This window comes from Cucumis melo, chromosome 1 (genome assembly GCF_025177605.1).
Source record: "Cucumis melo cultivar AY chromosome 1, USDA_Cmelo_AY_1.0, whole genome shotgun sequence".
In the NCBI taxonomy this organism is placed as follows: Eukaryota; Viridiplantae; Streptophyta; class Magnoliopsida; order Cucurbitales; family Cucurbitaceae; genus Cucumis; species Cucumis melo.
In genome coordinates, this window is record NC_066857.1 from 5,943,046 (window position 1) to 5,964,637 (window position 21,592).

Below are 21,592 nucleotides of genomic sequence, written 5' to 3' on the forward strand. Positions count from 1 at the left end.
AAGATCTCGAAACTTGCCAGTCATTCCCTTCATAAATTTTAGGAAATGTCTACAATTGGTTCATTCTTTCGTAAACTGTTACGTTGAGAAACCCTTTTGAAATATTTAATCCCAAAGCTAGTATCTTTAGTTCATACACTCTAGTTTGGATCAATGCGGTCTCCTATTTTATGATATTCGTCACCTTTTTCATTGAAACCTATATATAAAGTAACAGTGTTTGTAGTGATTTTTGAACAACTTTATATTGTCCAGCCGTCGAAAATTTTCACATTTTTCAAGAAACATCTCTAGTTACATGTTTATCGATCTAAGTAGAAGAGGTACCAAACCGCCCTTCATGATTGTTCTATAAAGAAATTCGAGTTTGGTATATCCTCAAATATTTAAGTCTACGTGGGTTCAATCGTTACATATATTGACCCTCGAGTTTTGCAGCACAGGTTTAATCGTATAACCAGTTGTAACGATCAATATATGAAGAAATTTGAGTTTGGTATCCTTTCATATTTAAACCTACATCGATTCAATTGTTAGATATGTCGACCCTCGAGGTTTTCAGTTGACGATAAAGCAGAATTACAAAAACACCTCATTCATTTCTGGGTAATGGTCGAACATGGGTGCCTAACTGTAGAGAATGGTGTTCGACTGTAGACCAAAACTAATGATTCAATTATATATAAGATGATTTAATTTCTTCGGGGTCTTCATTCAATGTGAATAGCACGATGAAATCAACGAATTATAGAATAGATATTGCCTATTTTTTAACACAAAAGAGGGAGAGTTCGAGCGAAGGAGCGAACTTATATACTTTTTTTTTATATCATTTCATTATAGTTGACTGAGATGGAATTTAAACACTTGGAAACAACTGCATGCAAAATATATAATGTCAAAATATTTCATTACACAATGCTTGGCTCCTTATCTCCGTAGTTATAGCATATATCTTTGCCAGGGTTTTTCGGGTCTTGCAAGCACATGCTATATTCATGAATGATCCATCTGCATGTGGTGCATTTTCCTGCATCCCTTTTGTCGTCAAAGATATTGAACCAGTAGATTTGGTGTTGTCCAGTCCATGTGAAGCTGAAGAAAAACAATGTCGTTCCCACGAGGTTGGGTCTGAACTTGAACGAGTAGCCTTGTCCAAGCGGAAGGACATGGACTCCTAAGTCATCGTTCTTGGATTTGCAGTGAACGGTGACAGGAATGCCGTATTCAATTTGGTTGACGATTACGACTGTAGTTACTGGTTGGATGAAGATCGATCCTTGAATTGCACGTATGTTACATAACAAGAAAATTAGCAAAGATAGTGCAAGTGTTGGAGATGAGCCCATTTTCAAGGCGTCGGTTGAAACACAAAGGAAGAGACAAGAATATGAGGCTTTATACCTTTTGTCTTGTATTGGTATGATTGGGACGTGATAGAAATAGTGAATATATATACATAGGGTCTGTGCATAGAAAAAAGTTGTTTTCTCGTGTGTTGGTAAAGAATGGTGTATATTTAAACTATAATTTTTACTCTCGACATTATTGTTTAAACGTTTACAAGCACTACGATGTAGTGGGGCCCGCCCAACACTTCCATCGTCTTTGTCGTAGTGGGGCCCGCCCAGCACTCACGACAGCATCGTTGTTACGGAGTACACTCAACGTCAACAACGAAATCTAACCAGTGTGCACACGATAATCTCTAGCCTCAGGCTCAAGATCTCAGTCATGTAGTTAATGAAAATTTCATAAATCATCATAAAATATTAAAACATGCCTGCTTATAAATTTTACACAAAGCTCGAACTTTACTCAGCTCTTTCGTGGAAAATTGTAGTTCTTAAAACAAAACTTCATACTAATTCATGCTTTGCTTAAAATATTATGGTTTAAATACTTTCCAAACATTTAATATCTACGTGCTAGCATAAATTTCTTTAAGAAATCTAGTCTCCAAATGTATACTTGAAAATAGTCATGAAATTCAAATACCTTTCATGGCTTCGTAAATAAACATTTATCGCATTCAATCATAATAACAGTTATGGAAAATATTTCAAAGTTGGTTTTGTCACTCACAGTCTTGGGCTAGATCCTTGGTCTATAAGCTCGGTTTAATTCTTCTCGGCCTGCCAACAACCCAACCGAGTATTAAAACCCTAAACATTCTGGTTTCCTAAAGATATACATAACATGTCGCACCAAAGATGACGCTCACGAAAACAAAGCTTAAGAAATAAAATCCTATTTCAACAATTCTCTAAAATTTCCAGATTTCTAACACAAACTTCAAAGGACTATAACTTTCTCAATACTTAACCCAAATGAGTGTTCTTTATATCAAACTCTTCATTTTGAGATCCTCAAAAACTTACCTGAAGACATATAAATCTGATTCCCCGTGCATAAACACATATAACCCTCAAAACAGAACCACTTCCAGAATCGCGCGCACACAACCTCTTTAATTTGTTACTACAATTTAACCAATTTTTTAGTCGTTTTTGGTTTACAATTTCTTCATGAAAGTTGTAGCAAATTGAATAAGCTTTCCAACCATACCAAATAGAGATTCTAACTCCACCGTTACACTCTGAAATACAAGAAAAACCAGAGACCTCCTGATTTCGAGTGAAAACCAACTGCCCTGTTTTCTTCATCAAAAAGCACCAAATGAATATCCGAATTTGCTCCAACGTTCTTCATAAAGTTTGTTTAAAAATGAGTTAACTTTCAGTAAATGTAAATCTCACCTCTTAATTCCTTTTGAAGAGTTCAACCCGAATTAAAAACCAGTGATGTTATGAATCAACTAAAATTCAGCCATTGATACACTTTGCTTGAGTTCTCCTCCTCTTCTTCAACCTAAAAATTCTAGTAAAATTTCTCTTCTTCTTCCAAACTCTCTCTTATAAGTTCTCTGCAAATTGAAGAAGGAAAAAGAAAAAAAATAAAGGGAACTTGGATGTCTTCAAACTCTTGGCGGTGAAGGGAAGAGAAGAAGAAGAAGAAAAAAGAAAATGAAATTTTCTTCTCCTTTTCTTCTTTTTGTCCTTTCTTTTCTTTCTTTTCTTTAATTAATTTAATAGAACTATTTAATATATAAATATATATATTTATATTTACACTTAATTTCCATTTTCTTTTTCTTTTTTTTTTTCCACATTTAAAGAAATTAAACCAAGAAAATATCGGGTTTACAACTTACCTTCCCTTTAGAAAATTTCGTCCTCGAAATTTAGAATGTCCTTAACTGAAAAGTATCGGATAGCTCTTCTTCATCTGATATTCTAGTTCCCAAGTTGCCTCCTCCGGTCCATGATGTCTCCACAAAACCTTTATGAGTGGAATCGTTTTGTTTCTCAAAACTTGTTCCTTTCTGTCGAGAATCTGAACTAGTTCTTCAACATAACTCAAATCTTCTTTTAATTCAACTGGTTGATCTTGCAACACATGCGATGGATCTGGCATATATTTTCTTAACATGGATACATGGAAAACATCATGTATTCGTGCAAGTTCTATTGGCAACTCAAGTCTATACGCTGCTGGTCCCACTCGTTCCGTTATCTGATATGGCCCAATATATCTAGGACTTAACTTACCTTTTCTTCCGAAATGAATAACACCTCGCAATGGAGATAATTTCAAGAAAACTTGATCTCCAACTTGGAATTCTAGGTTTCTTCGTCGCTTATCCGCATAACTTTTCTGTCGATCTTGGGCTTTCCTCATATTTTCTCTGATCAACTTAATATTGTTTGTCGTAATCTGAACCAACTCAGGACCTACTAACTTCCGCTCTCCCACTTCATTCCAGCACACAGGAGTTCTGCATGGTCTCCCGTATAAGGCTTCATATGGTGCCATACCGATACTAGACTGATAGTTATTATTATAAGCAAACTCCATAAGTGGCAAGTGGGTATCCCAACTTCCTTTAAGTTGTAGGACACATGCTCTCAACATGTCCTCTAAAGTTTGGATGGTCCTCTCGGACTGACCATCTGTTTGGGGATGAAATGATGTACTAAACTTTAGCCCTGTTCCCATTGCTTTCTGTAAACTAGGCCAAAATTTAGAAGTAAACCTCGGATCCCTATCTGAAACTGTGGACACTGGTACTCCATACTAACTCACAATCTTATCAACATATAATCTCGCTAGCTGGTCTAACGTAGATGTCATTTTAATCGGTATAAGTCGTGTCGTCTTGGTGAGTCTGTCTACTATTACCCATATACCATCATGTCCACTGGATGTACGAGGTAATCCAAATAGAAAATCCATAGTAATATGCTCCCATTTCCACTCTGGCACTGGCAAAGGATTAAGAAATCCTCCTGGCCTCTGCCTTACTGGTTTAACCTGTTGACAAATCAAACATCTATCAATATATTCAGCTATCTCTTGCTTCATTCCAGACCACCAATAAGTCTTCTTTAAAGTTCTGTACATCTTGGTGCTACATGGATGCATAGCGTAAGCTGAACTGTGAGCTTCTTCTAGAATAGCATTCTTAAGCTCACTGATATTCGGAACACATAATCTTCCTTGTTTAACAATGGCTCCATCTGTTCTCAGCTCAAACTCCACCTCTAAGCCTTTCTTGGATTTCTCAAACTTCTTCTGTAAATTACTGTCTTCTGACTGTCTTCTTACAATCTCAGTTACTAGAGAAGACCGAACCTGAAATTGAGCTAAGAGACTTCCTGAATCCTCTGTAGTTACTACTGCCTTGGAACCTCTTAACTCATTCAACAAAGCTACTCGAATACCACACAAGGCACTCTTCGGAAGTCTTGACTTCCTACTTAATGCATCTGCTACTACGTTGGCCTTACCTGGATGATACTCTATAGTACAATCATAATCTTTAATCAGTTCTAGCCATCGCCTTTGTCTCAGATTTAGCTCTTTTTGATCAAAAATATACTTCAAACTTTTATGATCTGTGAAAATATGGCACTTTTCCCCGAACAAATAGTGTCTCCAGATTTTTAGTGCTAAAACAACTGCTGCTAGCTCAAGATCATGGGTAGGGTAATTACACTCATGCTCCTTCAACTGCCTTGAAGCATAAGCTATTACATTCCCATCTTGCATAAGCACACAACCTAATCCTAGCCTTGAAGCATCACAATAAATCACATAGTCCTTCCCTGTTACAGGAAGTGCCAAAATAGGTGCTGTAACTAGTCTTTTCTTCAATTCCTGAAAACTTTGCTCGCATTTATCTGACCACTCAAACTTAACATTCTTCCTTGTCAAAGCGGTCAAAGGCAATGCCAATCGAGAGAAATCCTCAATAAAACGCCTATAGTATCCTGCCAAACCAAGGAAACTACGTACTTCTGTCGCACTAATTGGTCTTTCCCAATTGACAACCGCTTCTACTTTTTGTGGATTGACACTAACTCCTTTTTCTGAAACTACATGCCCCAAAAATACTACTTGTTCCAACCAGAACTCACATTTGCTGAACTTAGCGTATAACTGTTTTTCACGTAGAGTCTGTAGAACAATCCTCAGATGTTCCTCATGAGATTCTCTGTCAACTGAGTAAACTAATATATCATCAATGAACACAATCACAAACTTATCTAAATACCGATGGAAGATCCTGTTCATGAGATCCATGAAAACCGCTGGCGCATTCGTTAAACCGAATGGCATAACTCGAAACTCATAATGCCCATACCTCGTTCTAAATGCTGTTTTAGCAATATCTGATTCTCTAACCTTCAACTGGTGGTATCCTGACCTTAAGTCAATCTTAGAGAACAACGCTGCTCCCCTTAGTTGATCAAATAAGTCATCGATGCGTGGTAAAGGATACTTGTTACGTATTGTAACCTTGTTTAACTGTCTATAGTCAATACATAATCTGAGGGTACCATCTTTCTTTTCCACAAAAAGCACTGGTGCTCCCCACGGCGAAACACTAGGCCTGATGTATCCCTTGTCAACTAGTTCTTGTAACTGCATCTTCAATTCTTTTAGCTCGCTTGGAGCCATTCTATACGGGGCCTGTGAAATAGGTGTTGTTCCTGGTAATAATTCAATGGTGAACTCAATCTCTCGATCAGGTGGCAAACCTGACAGATCATCTGGAAATACATCAAGAAACTCTTTCACCACAGGAACATCTTCTGGCTTTAGTTTTTCTCTCTGCACTACTACGATGTGTGCAAGAAACGCTGTGCAACCCTTCCTCAGTAATTTCTCAGCTTTCAAAACTGAGATTAAACTTCTAGAAACGGCCTTCCTCATACCTCTAAAAACCACTTCAGCAAAGACTGGTTTTCTGAAAACCACTTCCTTCCTATGGCAATCCATAGATGCATAATGAGCAAATAAGAAATCCATTCCCAAAATTACATCTAACCTCTGCAACTCTAGTGGTAGCAAGTCCACTAGCAAACTGATACCTTCTACTAAAACTTCACAATTACGTAACACCTCATTAACAAGTAAAACGTCACCAACTGGAGTGTATATAGCTAACCCCTCAGATAAAGGCTCTAGCATCCTATTCAACTTAATCAGAAATATACTAGAAACAAAGGAATGCGTAGCACCTGGATCAAATAAAACATCTGCAGGTACATTACAAATAAGAATCGTACCAGTAATAACGTCTGGTGCGTCCTCTGCTTCTTGTTGAGTCATAGCATAGACTTTTCCCTGTTGCCTCGGTCTTCCAACAACTCCCTTTTGCCTTGCACCACTGGTGCCCTCTGTTGGAACCACTGAAACTCTCGATTGCTCAATTGTCAGGGACCCAACTCCCTGATCTCTCTGAACTGTCATGTTCAACTGCGGACAATCTTTCTTGAAATGTCTTGGCTGTCCGCACTGGTAACATACACCGGCACATACCAAACACTGACCCCGATGGTTCCTGCCACAACTCGTGCATGGTATTCGCCTGACGGTACTAGCAATGGACTCCTGACCTGGTTGCGATCTTACTGTTGATCTAATGGGTTGACTAGGTATTCTCTGGCTCTGTCTCTGAAAAACACTACCATAACTCACGTTCCTCGATGCTTGACCTCCAGAGCGATTCTTAAAATCTTGACGGCTTGAAATATTTATTCCAGGCGTGAACCTCCGCTGCTCACGGCCTCTAAATCCACTAGCTGTTGAAGTCCCACGACTAAGCTCTACTGTCGATTTCTCTTCTGTTATACTCTGCTCCACACGAAGGGCAGTCTCCACTAACTGAGAGAAATTCGTCCACTTAGTAATGGCTGTAACTGGGGTACGTATTTCAAAACGCAACCCTCTTTCAAACCTTCGGCACCTGTCACTCTCAGAAGCTATAATAACGTCAGCATACCGTGAAAGCTCGGTATACTTCCTCTCATACTCAGCCACTGAAAGTGATCCTTGTTTCAACCCCAGAAATTCATCCCTCTTGGCTTCGCAATATGTGTTGGGATAATGCTTATCTTCGAATATGCCTCTAAAAGTCTGCCAGTCTAAAGCACGTGCATCACTACGTCTTGCTAATATAGATTTCCACCATCCTTCAGCCTCTTTTTGCAACAAAAATGTGGCCAATCTAACCTTTCGCTCCTCAGGACAATTCATCACATCAAAACACTTTTCAAGCATATTCAACCAGTTCTCTGCATCAGCTGGATCTGTGGAACCTTCAAACACTGTAGCCCTTAACTTCTTCAGCCGTTCAATTCCGTATGCCTTTTCTGGATCACTAGGCTCTGCTCTATCTGGCCTTCCTATTTCCTGTGTTGTTCTCGCAAACTGCTCGTTTCCTGCACCACCTCGAACTCCTAGGGTACTAGATTCCCCTACAGATGGACCTTGGGTAGGACCCTGCATCCCGTCCTGATTCTGCCGGCGTCGTCTACCAGTACGTGGTGGCATGACTCCTATAATATGTCAACACATTAGACATACTATAAATACTTAACTCAAATGCATGATACTAAATGTCTACTCACGTATTAATAATAATTGGACTCACTTTTACCCTTACCTAGACCATACTCCACTAGTTCCCTTTAAGCTAACTTGACTTTCAATTATTTACTTTCCAGTTTCTTCTTAGAGCTAACCGCTCTACCTTAATTCCCATGGAACAAACTGCTCTGATACCAAGTTGTCACACCCCCTCCCGGACTACCTGCTACCTTAGACCGAAAGATGGCGTGAAGCCGACGAACAACATTTTTCTGTACCTGTATCTGTCGACTCTGCTTAAAACTTTCATGTGATGAACTTGCCAATCTAGTATATAAACTATTGTACATGCCACAAAACACAGCGGATCCTAGGCTAGTCAAACACAGCTAGTCAAACACATACATGAAGTGTACCTCAAAATTTACCGATTTCACGAGTAAACCTAAAGACACCTTAATCAAAATATAACCAACAAAATTTACACAACACTACAGCTCCTAAAGCTTATACAAACTGTGGAGTATCTATAACATACAAGGGTGTATATACACCACAACACAACAGACTCTATGCCCAACTCAAAACACGTACTGGCAATCGATAATGAAGCTTCCGCAGACTAAGGCAGTCTATCAGGCACCGGGAAGTCGATCTCTACCTGGAAAATGGGTAAAACATTTTGGAAAGGGTGAGCTATGAAGCTCAGTGACTGACTCAGTTTAAAACTATGAATTTAAAGATAAGAGCACGTGAAAACTTTACACATAAAAATCTGTTTATACAAGTCGTAAATATAAATGTGTAATAGTAAGAATAGCTTCCTTAAATACTCAGCATGTTCATCATTGAAATCTAGCAAGGCATATCAAGTATATCGAAGCATTTTAACTAACATGACGAATCTACGTTGTGTAGGGTACACCTAGTACAACAACGTTTACAAGCACTACGATGTAGTGGGGCCCGCCCAGCACTCCCATCGTCTTTGTCGTAGTGGGGTCCGCCCAGCACTCACGACAGCATCGTTGTTACGGAGTACACTCAACGTCAACAACGAAATCTAACCAGTGTGCACACGATAATCTCTAGCCTCAGGCTCAAGATCTCAGTCATGTAGTTAATGAAAATTTCATAAATCATCATAAAATATTAAAACATGCCTGCTTATAAATTTTACACAAAGCTCGAACTTTACTCAGCTCTTTCGTGGAAAATTGTAGTTCTTAAAACAAAACTTCATACTAATTCATGCTTTGCTTAAAATATTGTGGTTTAAATACTTTCCAAACATTTAATATCTACGTGCTAGCATAAATTTCTTTAAGAAATCTAGTCTCCAAATGTATACTTGAAAATAGTCATGAAATTCAAATACCTTTCATGGCTTCGTAAATAAACATTTATCGCATTCAATCATAATAACAGTTATGGAAAATATTTCAAAGTTGGTTTTGTCACTCACAGTCTTGGGCTAGATCCTTGGTCTATAAGCTCGGTTTAATTCTTCTCGGCCTGCCAACAACCCAACCGAGTATTAAAACCCTAAACATTCTGGTTTCCTAAAGATATACATAACATGTCGCACCAAAGATGACGCTCACGAAAACAAAGCTTAAGAAATAAAATCCTATTTCAACAATTCTCTAAAATTTCCAGATTTCTAACACAAACTTCAAAGGACTATAACTTTCTCAATACTTAACCAAAATGAGTGTTCTTTATATCAAACTCTTCATTTGGAGATCCTCAAAAACTTACCTGAAGACATATAAATCTGATTCCCCGTGCATAAACACATATAACCCTCAAAACAGAACCACTTTCAGAATCGCGCGCACACGACCTCTTTAATTTGTTACTACAATTTAACCAATTTTTTAGTCGTTTTTGGTTTACAATTTCTTCATGAAAGTTGTAGCAAATTGAATAAGCTTTCCAACCATACCAAATAGAGACTCTAACTCCACTGTTACACTCTGAAATACAAGAAAAACCAGAGACCTCCTGATTTCGAGTGAAAACCAACTGCCCTGTTTTCTTCATCAAAAAGCACCAAATGAATATCCGAATTTGCTCCAACGTTCTTCATAAAGTTTGTTTAAAAATGAGTTAACTTTCGGTAAATGTAAATCTCACCTCTTAATTCCTTTTGAAGAGTTCAAACCGAATTAAAAACCAGTGATGTGCAGAATCAACTAAAATTCAGCCATTGATACACTTTGCTTGAGTTCTCCTCCTCTTCTTCAACCTAAAAATTCTAGTAAAATTTCTCTTCTTCTTCCAAACTCTCTCTTATAAGTTCTCTGCAAATTGAAGAAGGAAAAAGAAAAAAAATAAAGGGAACTTGGACGTCTTCAAACTCTTGGCGGTGAAGGGAAGAGAAGAAGAAGAAGAAAAAAGAAAATGAAATTTTCTTCTCCTTTTCTTCTTTTTGTCCTTTCTTTTCTTTCTTTTCTTTAATTAATTTAATAGAACTATTTAATATATAAATATATATATTTATATTTACACTTAATTTCCATTTTCTTTTTCTTTTTTTTTTCCACATTTAAAGAAATTAAACCAAGAAAATATCGGGTTTACATGGACTCCTAAGTCATCGTTCTTGGATTTGCAGTGAACGGTGACAGGAATGCCGTATTCAATTTGGTTGACGATTACGACTGTAGTTACTGGTTGGATGAAGATCGATCCTTGAATTGCACGTATGTTACATAAAAAGAAAATTAGCAAAGATAGTGCAAGTGTTGGAGATGAGCCCATTTTCAAGGCGTCGGTTGAAACACAAAGGAAGAGACAAGAATATGAGGCTTTATACCTTTTGTCTTGTATTGGTATGATTGGGACGTGATAGAAATAGTGAATATATATACATAGGGTCTGTGCAAAGAAAAAAGTTGTTTTCTCGTGTGTTGGTAAAGAATGGTGTATATTTAAACTATAATTTTTACTCTCGACGTTATTGTTTAAACGTTTGTGAAAAATAAGAAATGAGTAAAGTTACCTTTCGTTGGCATAAATTGAGACTATTAAGTTGGTGAGGCAAAAAGGAAGGGGAAGGACATTAAAACAGTAAAACGAATAAAAGAAAAAGAAAAAAAAAAGAGTCCATATTGCAACCTTGAAAATAATGAATAGTTTAGTTTTATGTAGATATTATCACATTTCTTGAAGAAATAAACTGTTGTTGAAGTTAAATTGTTCGTGGTAAGGAAAGAGAGATTTCGCGTAGGAAGTTTTGAAATTTAACAAGCAAAGATTGTCTATATTTTGTGTTACATGTCTTGTGATTTTTCCTTTGACATATTGATTCTTATTATTATGACAGTATGCTAAACACATTTTAAAATTAACAACGAAACGTTTGTAAATTCACTTTTTATTGTTAAAAATGTTGTTATTATCTTGGGTAAAACATAACCACGTTACTGTACTATATCAAATTTATCTTTATTTTCTATGCTCAAACATTGTAAAATAAATTGAGTGTGAAATGTTGTTACACGCATCCTATATGGAATCTATTGAAATTCTATGGACGCTCCTAGAACAAAAGATCTCGAAACTTGCCAGTCATTCCCTTTGTAAATTTTAGGAAATGTCTACAATTGGTTCATTCTTTCGTAAACTGTTACGTTGAGAAACCCTTTTGAAATATTTAATCCCATAGCTAGTATCTTTAGTTCATACACTCTAGTTTGGATCAATGTGGTCTCCTATTTTATGATATTCGTCACCTTTTTCATTGAAACCTATATATAAAGTAACAGTGTTTGTAGTGATTTTTGAACAACTTTATATTGTCCAGCCGTCGAAAATTTTCACATTTTTCAAGAAACATCTCTAGTTACATGTTTATCGATCTAAGTAGAAGAGGTACCAAACCGCCCTTCATGATTGTTCTATAAAGAAATTCGAGTTTGGTATATCCTCAAATATTTAAGTCTACGTGGGTTCAATCGTTACATATATTGACCCTCGAGTTTTGCAGCACAGGTTTAATCGTATAACCAGTTGTAACGATCAATATATGAAGAAATTTGAGTTTGGTATCCTTTCATATTTAAACCTACATCGATTCAATTGTTAGATATGTCGACCCTCGAGGTTTTCAGTTGACGATAAAGCAGAATTACAAAAACACCTCATTCATTTCTGGGTAATGGTCGAACATGGGTGCCTAACTGTAGAGAATGGTGTTCGACTGTAGACCAAAACTAATGATTCAATTATATATAAGATGATTTAATTTCTTCGGGGTCTTCAATCAATGTGAATAGCACGATGAAATCAACGAATTATAGAATAGATATTGCCTATTTTTTAACACAAAAGAGGGAGAGTTCGAGCGAAGGAGCGAACTTATATACTTTTTTTTTATATCATTTCATTATAGTTGACTGAGATGGAATTTAAACACTTGGAAACAACTGCATGCAAAATATATAATGTCAAAATATTTCATTACACAATGCTTGGCTCCTTATCTCCGTAGTTATAGCATATATCTTTGCCAGGGTTTTTCGGGTCTTGCAAGCACATGCTATATTCATGAATGATCCATCTGCATGTGGTGCATTTTCCTGCATCCCTTTTGTCGTCAAAGATATTGAACTAGTAGATTTGGTGTTGTCCAGTCCATGTGAAGCTGCAGAAAAACAATGTCGTCCCCACGAGGTTAGGTCTGAACTTGAACGAGTAGCCTTGTCCAAGCGGAAGGACATGGACTCCTAAGTCATCGTTCTTGGATTTGCAGTGAACGGTGACAGGAATTCCGTATTCAATTTGGTTGACGATTACGACTGTAGTTACTGGTTGGATGAAGATCGATCCTTGAATTGCACGTATGTTACATAAAAAGAAAATTAGCAAAGATAGTGCAAGTGTTGGAGATGAGCCCATTTTCAAGGCGTCGGTTGAAACACAAAGGAAGAGACAAGAATATGAGGCTTTATACCTTTTGTCTTGTATTGGTATGATTGGGACGTGATAGAAATAGTGAATATATATACATAGGGTCTGTGCAAAGAAAAAAGTTGTTTTCTCGTGTGTTGGTAAAGAATGGTGTATATTTAAACTATAATTTTTACTCTCGACGTTATTGTTTAAACGTTTGTGAAAAATAAGAAATGAGTAAAGTTACCTTTCGTTGGCATAAATTGAGACTATTAAGTTGGTGAGGCAAAAAGGAAGGGGAAGGACATTAAAACGGTAAAACGAATAAAAGAAAAAGAAAAAAAAAAAGTCCATATTGCAACCTTGAAAATAATGAATAGTTTAGTTTTATGTAGATATTATCACATTTCTTGAAGAAATAAACTGTTGTTGAAGTTAAATTGTTCGTGGTAAGGAAAGAGAGATTTCGCGTAGGAAGTTTTGAAATTTAACAAGCAAAGATTGTCTATATTTTGTGTTACATGTCTTGTGATTTTTCCTTTGACATATTGATTCTTATTATTATGACAGTATGCTAAACACATTTTAAAATTAACAACGAAACATTTGTAAATTCACTTTTTATTGTTAAAAATGTTGTTATTATCTTGGGTAAAACGTAACCACGTTACTGTACTATATCAAATTTATCTTTATTTTCTATGCTCAAACATTGTAAAATAAATTGAGTGTGAAATGTTGTTACACGCATCCTATATGGAATCTATTGAAATTCTATGGACGCTCCTAGAACAAAAGATCTCGAAACTTGCCAGTCATTCCCTTCATAAATTTTAGGTAATGTCTACAATTGGTTCATTCTTTCGTAAACTGTTACGTTGAGAAACCCTTTTGAAATATTTAATCCCATAGCTAGTATCTTTAGTTCATACACTCTAGTTTGGATCAATGTGGTCTCCTATTTTATGATATTCGTCACCTTTTTCATTGAAACCTATATATAAAGTAACAGTGTTTGTAGTGATTTTTGAACAACTTTATATTGTCCAGCCGTCGAAAATTTTCACATTTTTCAAGAAACATCTCTAGTTACATGTTTATCGATCTAAGTAGAAGAGGTACCAAACCGCCCTTCATGATTGTTCTATAAAGAAATTCGAGTTTGGTATATCCTCAAATATTTAAGTCTACGTGGGTTCAATCGTTACATATATTGACCCTCGAGTTTTGCAGCACAGGTTTAATCGTATAACCAGTTGTAACGATCAATATATGAAGAAATTTGAGTTTGGTATCCTTTCATATTTAAACCTACATCGATTCAATTGTTAGATATGTCGACCCTCGAGGTTTTCAGTTGACGATAAAGCAGAATTACAAAAACACCTCATTCATTTCTGGGTAATGGTCGAACATGGGTGCCTAGCTGTAGAGAATGGTGTTCGACTGTAGACCAAAACTAATGATTCAATTATATATAAGATGATTTAATTTCTTCGGGGTCTTCAATCAATGTGAATAGCACGATGAAATCAACGAATTATAGAATAGATATTGCCTATATTCTAACACAAAAGAGAGAGAGTTCGAGCGAAGGAGCGAACTTATATACTTCTTTTTTATATCATTTCATTATAGTTGACTGAGATGGAATTTAAACACTTGGAAACAACTGCATGTAAAATATATAATGTCAAAATATTTCATTACACAATGCTTGGCTCCTTATCTCCGTAGTTATAGCATATATCTTTGCCAGGGTTTTTCGGGTCTTGCAAACACATGCTATATTCATGAATGATCCATCTGCATGTGGTGCATTTTCCTGCATCCCTTTTGTCGTCAAAGATATTGAACCAGTAGATTTGGTGTTGTCCAGTCCATGTGAAGCTGCAGAAAAACAATGTCGTCCCCACGAGGTTGGGTCTGAACTTGAACGAGTAGCCTTGTCCAAGGGGAAGGACATGGACTCCTAAGTCATCGTTCTTGGATTTGCAGTGAACGGTGACAGGAATTCCGTATTCAATTTGGTTGACGATTACGACTGTAGTTACTGGTTGGATGAAGATCGATCCTTGAATTGCACATATGTTACATAAAAAGAAAATTAGCAAAGATAGTGCAAGTGTTGGAGATGAGCCCATTTTCAAGGCGTCGGTTGAAACACAAAGGAAGAGACAAGAATATGAGGCTTTATACCTTTTGTCTTGTATTGGTATGATTGGGACGTGATAGAAATAGTGAATATATATACATAGGGTCTGTGCAAAGAAAAAAGTTGTTTTCTCGTGTGTTGGTAAAGAATGGTGTATATTTAAACTATAATTTTTACTCTCGACGTTATTGTTTAAACGTTTGTGAAAAATAAGAAATGAGTAAAGTTACCTTTCGTTGGCATAAATTGAGACTATTAAGTTGGTGAGGCAAAAAGGAAGGGGAAGGACATTAAAACAGTAAAACGAATAAAAGAAAAAGAAAAAAAAAAAGAGTCCATATTGCAACCTTGAAAATAATGAATAGTTTAGTTTTATGTAGATATTATCACATTTCTTGAAGAAATAAACTGTTGTTGAAGTAAAATTATTCGTGGTAAGGAAAGAGAGATTTCGCGTAGGAAGTTTTGAAATTTAACAAGCAAAGATTGTCTATATTTTGTGTTACATGTCTTGTGATTTTTCCTTTGACATTTTGATTCTTATTATTATGACAGTATGCTAAACACATTTTAAAATTAACAACGAAACGTTTGTAAATTCACTTTTTATTGTTAAAAATGTTGTTATTATCTTGGGTAAAACGTAACCACGTTACTGTACTATATCAAATTTATCTTTATTTTCTATGCTCAAACATTGTAAAATAAATTGAGTGTGAAATGTTGTTACACGCATCCTATATGGAATCTATTGAAATTCTATGGACGCTCCTAGAACAAAAGATCTCGAAACTTGCCAGTCATTCCCTTCATAAATTTTAGGAAATGTCTACAATTGGTTCATTCTTTCGTAAACTGTTACGTTGAGAAACCCTTTTGAAATATTTAATCCCATAGCTAGTATCTTTAGTTCATACACTCTAGTTTGGATCAATGTGGTCTCCTATTTTATGATATTCGTCACCTTTTTCATTGAAACCTATCTATAAAGTAACAGTGTTTGTAGTGATTTTTGAACAACTTTATATTGTCCAGCCGTCGAAAATTTTCACATTTTTCAAGAAACATCTCTAGTTACATGTTTATCGATCTAAGTAGAAGAGGTACCAAACCGCCCTTCATGATTGTTCTATAAAGAAATTCGAGTTTGGTACATCCTCAAATATTTAAGTCTACGTGGGTTCAATCGTTACATATATTGACCCTCGAGTTTTGCAGCACAGGTTTAATCGTATAACCAGTTGTAACGATCAATATATGAAGAAATTTGAGTTTGGTATCCTTTCATATTTAAACCTACATCGATTCAATTGTTAGATATGTCGACCCTCGAGGTTTTCAGTTGACGATAAAGCAGAATTACAAAAACACCTCATTCATTTCTGGGTAATGGTCGAACATGGGTGCCTAACTGTAGAGAATGGTGTTCGACTGTAGACCAAAACTAATGATTCAATTATATATAAGATGATTTAATTTCTTCGGGGTCTTCAATCAATGTGGATAGCACGATGAAATCAACGAATTATAGAATAGATATTGCCTATTTTTTAACACAAAAGAGGGAGAGTTCGAGCGAAGGAGCGAACTTATATACTTTTTTTTTATATCATTTCATTATAGTTGACTGAGATGGAATTTAAACACTTGGAAACAACTGCATGCAAAATATATAATGTCAAAATATTTCATTACACAATGCTTGGCTCCTTATCTCCGTAGTTATAGCATATATCTTTGCCAGGGTTTTTCGGGTCTTGCAAGCACATGCTATATTCATGAATGATCCATCTGCATGTGGTGCATTTTCCTGCATCCCTTTTGTCGTCAAAGATATTGAACCAGTAGATTTGGTGTTGTCCAGTCCATGTGAAGCTGCAGAAAAACAATGTCGTCCCCACGAGGTTGGGTCTGAACTTGAACGAGTAGCCTTGTCCAAGCGGAAGGACATGGACTCCTAAGTCATCGTTCTTGGATTTGCAGTGAACGGTGACAGGAATGCCGTATTCAATTTGGTTGACGATTACGACTGTAGTTACTGGTTGGATGAAGATCGATCCTTGAATTGCACGTATGTTACATAAAAAGAAAATTAGCAAAGATAGTGCAAGTGTTGGAGATGAGCCCATTTTCAAGGCGTCGGTTGAAACACAAAGGAAGAGACAAGAATATGAGGCTTTATACCTTTTGTCTTGTATTGGTATGATTGGGACGTGATAGAAATAGTGAATATATATACATAGGGTCTGTGCAAAGAAAAAAGTTGTTTTCTCGTGTGTTGGTAAAGAATGGTGTATATTTAAACTATAATTTTTACTCTCGACGTTATTGTTTAAACGTTTGTGAAAAATAAGAAATGAGTAAAGTTACCTTTCGTTGGCATAAATTGAGACTATTAAGTTGGTGAGGCAAAAAGGAAGGGGAAGGACATTAAAACAGTAAAACGAATAAAAGAAAAAGAAAAAAAAAAAGAGTCCATATTGCAACCTTGAAAATAATGATCAGTTTAGTTTTATGGAGATATTATCACATTTCTTGAAGAAATAAACTGTTGTTGAAGTTAAATTGTTCGTGGTAAGGAAAGAGAGATTTCGCGTAGGAAGTTTTGAAATTTAACAAGCAAAGATTGTCTATATTTTGTGTTACATGTCTTGTGATTTTTCCTTTGACATATTGATTCTTATTATTATGACAGTATGCTAAACACATTTTAAAATTAACAACGAAACGTTTGTAAATTCACTTTTTATTGTTAAAAATGTTGTTATTATCTTGGGTAAAACGTAACCACGTTAATGTACTATATCAAATTTATCTTTATTTTCTATGCTCAAACATTGTAAAATAAATTGAGTGTGAAATGTTGTTACACGCATCCTATATGGAATCTATTGAAATTCTATGGACGCTCCTAGAACAAAGGATCTCGAAAATTGCCAGTCATTCCCTTCATAAATTTTAGGAAATGTCTACAATTGGTTCATTCTTTCGTAAACTGTTACGTTGAGAAACCCTTTTGAAATATTTAATCCCATAGCTAGTATCTTTAGTTCATACACTCTAGTTTGGATCAATGTGGTCTCCTATTTTATGATATTCGTCACCTTTTTCATTGAAACCTATATATAAAGTAACAGTGTTTGTAGTGATTTTTGAACAACTTTATATTGTCCAGCCGTCGAAAATTTTCACATTTTTCAAGAAACATCTCTAGTTACATGTTTATCGATCTAAGTAGAAGAGGTACCAAACCGCCCTTCATGATTGTTCTATAAAGAAATTCGAGTTTGGTATATCCTCAAATATTTAAGTCTACGTGGGTTCAATCGTTACATATATTGACCCTCGAGTTTTGCAGCACAGGTTTAATCGTATAACCAGTTGTAACGATCAATATATGAAGAAATTTGAGTTTGGTATCCTTTCATATTTAAACCTACATCGATTCAATTGTTAGATATGTCGACCCTCGAGGTTTTCAGTTGACGATAAAGCAGAATTACAAAAACACCTCATTCATTTCTGGGTAATGGTCGAACATGGGTGCCTAGCTGTAGAGAATGGTGTTCGACTGTAGACCAAAACTAATGATTCAATTATATATAAGATGATTTAATTTCTTCGGGGTCTTCAATCAATGTGAATAGCACGATGAAATCAACGAATTATAGAATAGATATTGCCTATATTTTAACACAAAAGAGGGAGAGTTCGAGCAAAGGAGCGAACTTATATACTTTTTTTTTATATCATTTCATTATAGTTGACTGAGATGGAATTTAAACACTTGGAAACAACTGCATGCAAAATATATAATGTCAAAATATTTCATTACACAATGCTTGGCTCCTTATCTCCGTAGTTATAGCATATATCTTTGCCAGGGTTTTTCTGGTCTTGCAAGCACATGCTATATTCATGAATGATCCATCTGCATGTGGTGCATTTTCCTGCATCCCTTTTGTCGTCAAAGATATTGAACCAGTAGATTTGGTGTTGTCCAGTCCATGTGAAGCTGCAGAAAAACAATGTCGTCCCCACGAGGTTGGGTCTGAACTTGAACGAGTAGCCTTGTCCAAGCGGAAGGACATGGACTCCTAAGTCATCGTTCTTGGATTTGCAGTGAACGGTGACAGGAATGCCGTATTCAATTTGGTTGACGATTACGACTGTAGTTACTGGTTGGATGAAGATCGATCCTTGAATTGCACGTATGTTACATAAAAAGAAAATTAGCAAAGATAGTGCAAGTGTTGGAGATGAGCCCATTTTCAAGGCGTCGGTTGAAACACAAAGGAAGAGACAAGAATATGAGGCTTTATACCTTTTGTCTTGTATTGGTATGATTGGGACGTGATAGAAATAGTGAATATATATACATAGGGTCTGTGCAAAGAAAAAAGTTGTTTTCTCGTGTGTTGGTAAAGAATGGTGTATATTTAAACTATAATTTTTACTCTCGACGTTATTGTTTAAACGTTTGTGAAAAATAAGAAATGAGTAAAGTTACCTTTCGTTGGCATAAATTGAGACTATTAAGTTGGTGAGGCAAAAAGGAAGGGGAAGGACATTAAAACAGTAAAACGAATAAAAGAAAAAGAAAAAAAAAAAGAGTCCATCTTGCAACCTTGAAAATAATGATCAGTTTAGTTTTATGCAGATATTATCACATTTCTTGAAGAAATAAACTGTTGTTGAAGTTAAATTGTTCGTGGTAAGGAAAGAGAGATTTCGCGTAGGAAGTTTTGAAATTTAACAAGCAAAGATTGTCTATATTTTGTGTTACGTCTTGTGATTTTTCCTTTGACATATTGATTCTTATTATTATGACAGTATGCTAAACACATTTTAAAATTAACAACGAAACGTTTGTAAATTCAGTTTTTATTGTTAAAAATGTTGTTATTATCTTGGGTAAAACGTAACCACGTTACTGTACTATATCAAATTTATCTTTATTTTCTATGCTCAAACATTGTAAAATAAATTGAGTGTGAAATGTTGTTACACGCATCCTATATGGAATCTATTGAAATTCTATGGACGCTCCTAGAACAAAAGACCTCGAAACTTGCCAGTCATTCCCTTCATAAATTTTAGGAAATGTCTACAATTGGTTCATTCTTTCGTAAACTGTTACGTTGAGAAACCCTTTTGAAATATTTAATCCCATAGCTAGTATCTTTAGTTCATACACTCTAGTTTGGATCAATGTGGTCTCCTATTTTATGATATTCGTCACCTTTTTCATTGAAACCTATATATAAAGTAACAGTGTTTGTAGTGATTTTTGAACAACTTTATATTGTCCAGCCGTCGAAAATTTTCACATTTTTCAAGAAACATCTCTAGTTACATGTTTATCGATCTAAGTAGAAGAGGTACCAAACCGCCCTTCATGATTGTTCTATAAAGAAATTCGAGTTTGGTATATCCTCAAATATTTAAGTCTACGTGGGTTCAATCGTTACATATATTGACCCTCGAGTTTTGCAGCACAGGTTTAATCGTATAACCAGTTGTAACGATCAATATATGAAGAAATTTGAGTTTGGTATCCTTTCATATTTAAACCTACATCGATTCAATTGTTAGATATGTCGACCCTCGAGGTTTTCAGTTGACGATAAAGCAGAATTACAAAAACACCTCATTCATTTCTGGGTAATGGTCGAACATGGGTGCCTAGCTGTAGAGAATGGTGTTCGACTGTAGACCAAAACTAATGATTCAATTATATATAAGATGATTTAATTTCTTCGGGGTCTTCAATCAATGTGAATAGCACGATGAAATCAACGAATTATAGAATAGATATTGCCTATATTTTAACACAAAAGAGGGAGAGTTCGAGCAAAGGAGCGAACTTATATACTTTTTTTTTATATCATTTCATTATAGTTGACTGAGATGGAATTTAAACACTTGGAAACAACTGCATGCAAAATATATAATGTCAAAATATTTCATTACACAATGCTTGGCTCCTTATCTCCGTAGTTATAGCATATATCTTTGCCAGGGTTTTTCTGGTCTTGCAAGCACATGCTATATTCATGAATGATCCATCTGCATGTGGTGCATTTTCCTGCATCCCTTTTGTCGTCAAAGATATTGAACCAGTAGATTTGGTGTTGTCCAGTCCATGTGAAGCTGCAGAAAAACAATGTCGTCCCCACGAGGTTGGGTCTGAACTTGAACGAGTAGCCTTGTCCAAGCGGAAGGACATGGACTCCTAAGTCATCGTTCTTGGATTTGCAGTGAACGGTGACAGGAATGCCGTATTCAATTTGGTTGACGATTACGACTGTAGTTACTGGTTGGATGAAGATCGATCCTTGAATTGCACGTATGTTACATAAAAAGAAAATTAGCAAAGATAGTGCAAGTGTTGGAGATGAGCCCATTTTCAAGGCGTCGGTTGAAACACAAAGGAAGAGACAAGAATATGAGGCTTTATACCTTTTGTCTTGTATTGGTATGATTGGGACGTGATAGAAATAGTGAATATATATACATAGGGTCTGTGCAAAGAAAAAAGTTGTTTTCTCGTGTGTTGGTAAAGAATGGTGTATATTTAAACTATAATTTTTACTCTCG

At 35.8% G+C, this 21,592-nt stretch overlaps 1 protein-coding gene across 1 annotated transcript in view; it reads right to left on the reverse strand.

Annotated features, from left to right (window-relative positions):
- Positions 1-4,452: 4,452 nt before the first annotated feature.
- LOC127149831 (uncharacterized) overlaps positions 4,453-21,592 on the reverse strand; it is a gene marked incomplete at its 3' end in the record, with an annotated part of 66,683 nt that continues 49,543 nt past the window's right edge. Inside the window, exon 5 of the mRNA XM_051085904.1 lies at positions 4,453-7,907. Coding sequence (XP_050941861.1) covers positions 4,453-7,902 — 3,450 coding nt within the window. The remainder of the gene's footprint in view (positions 7,908-21,592) is intronic.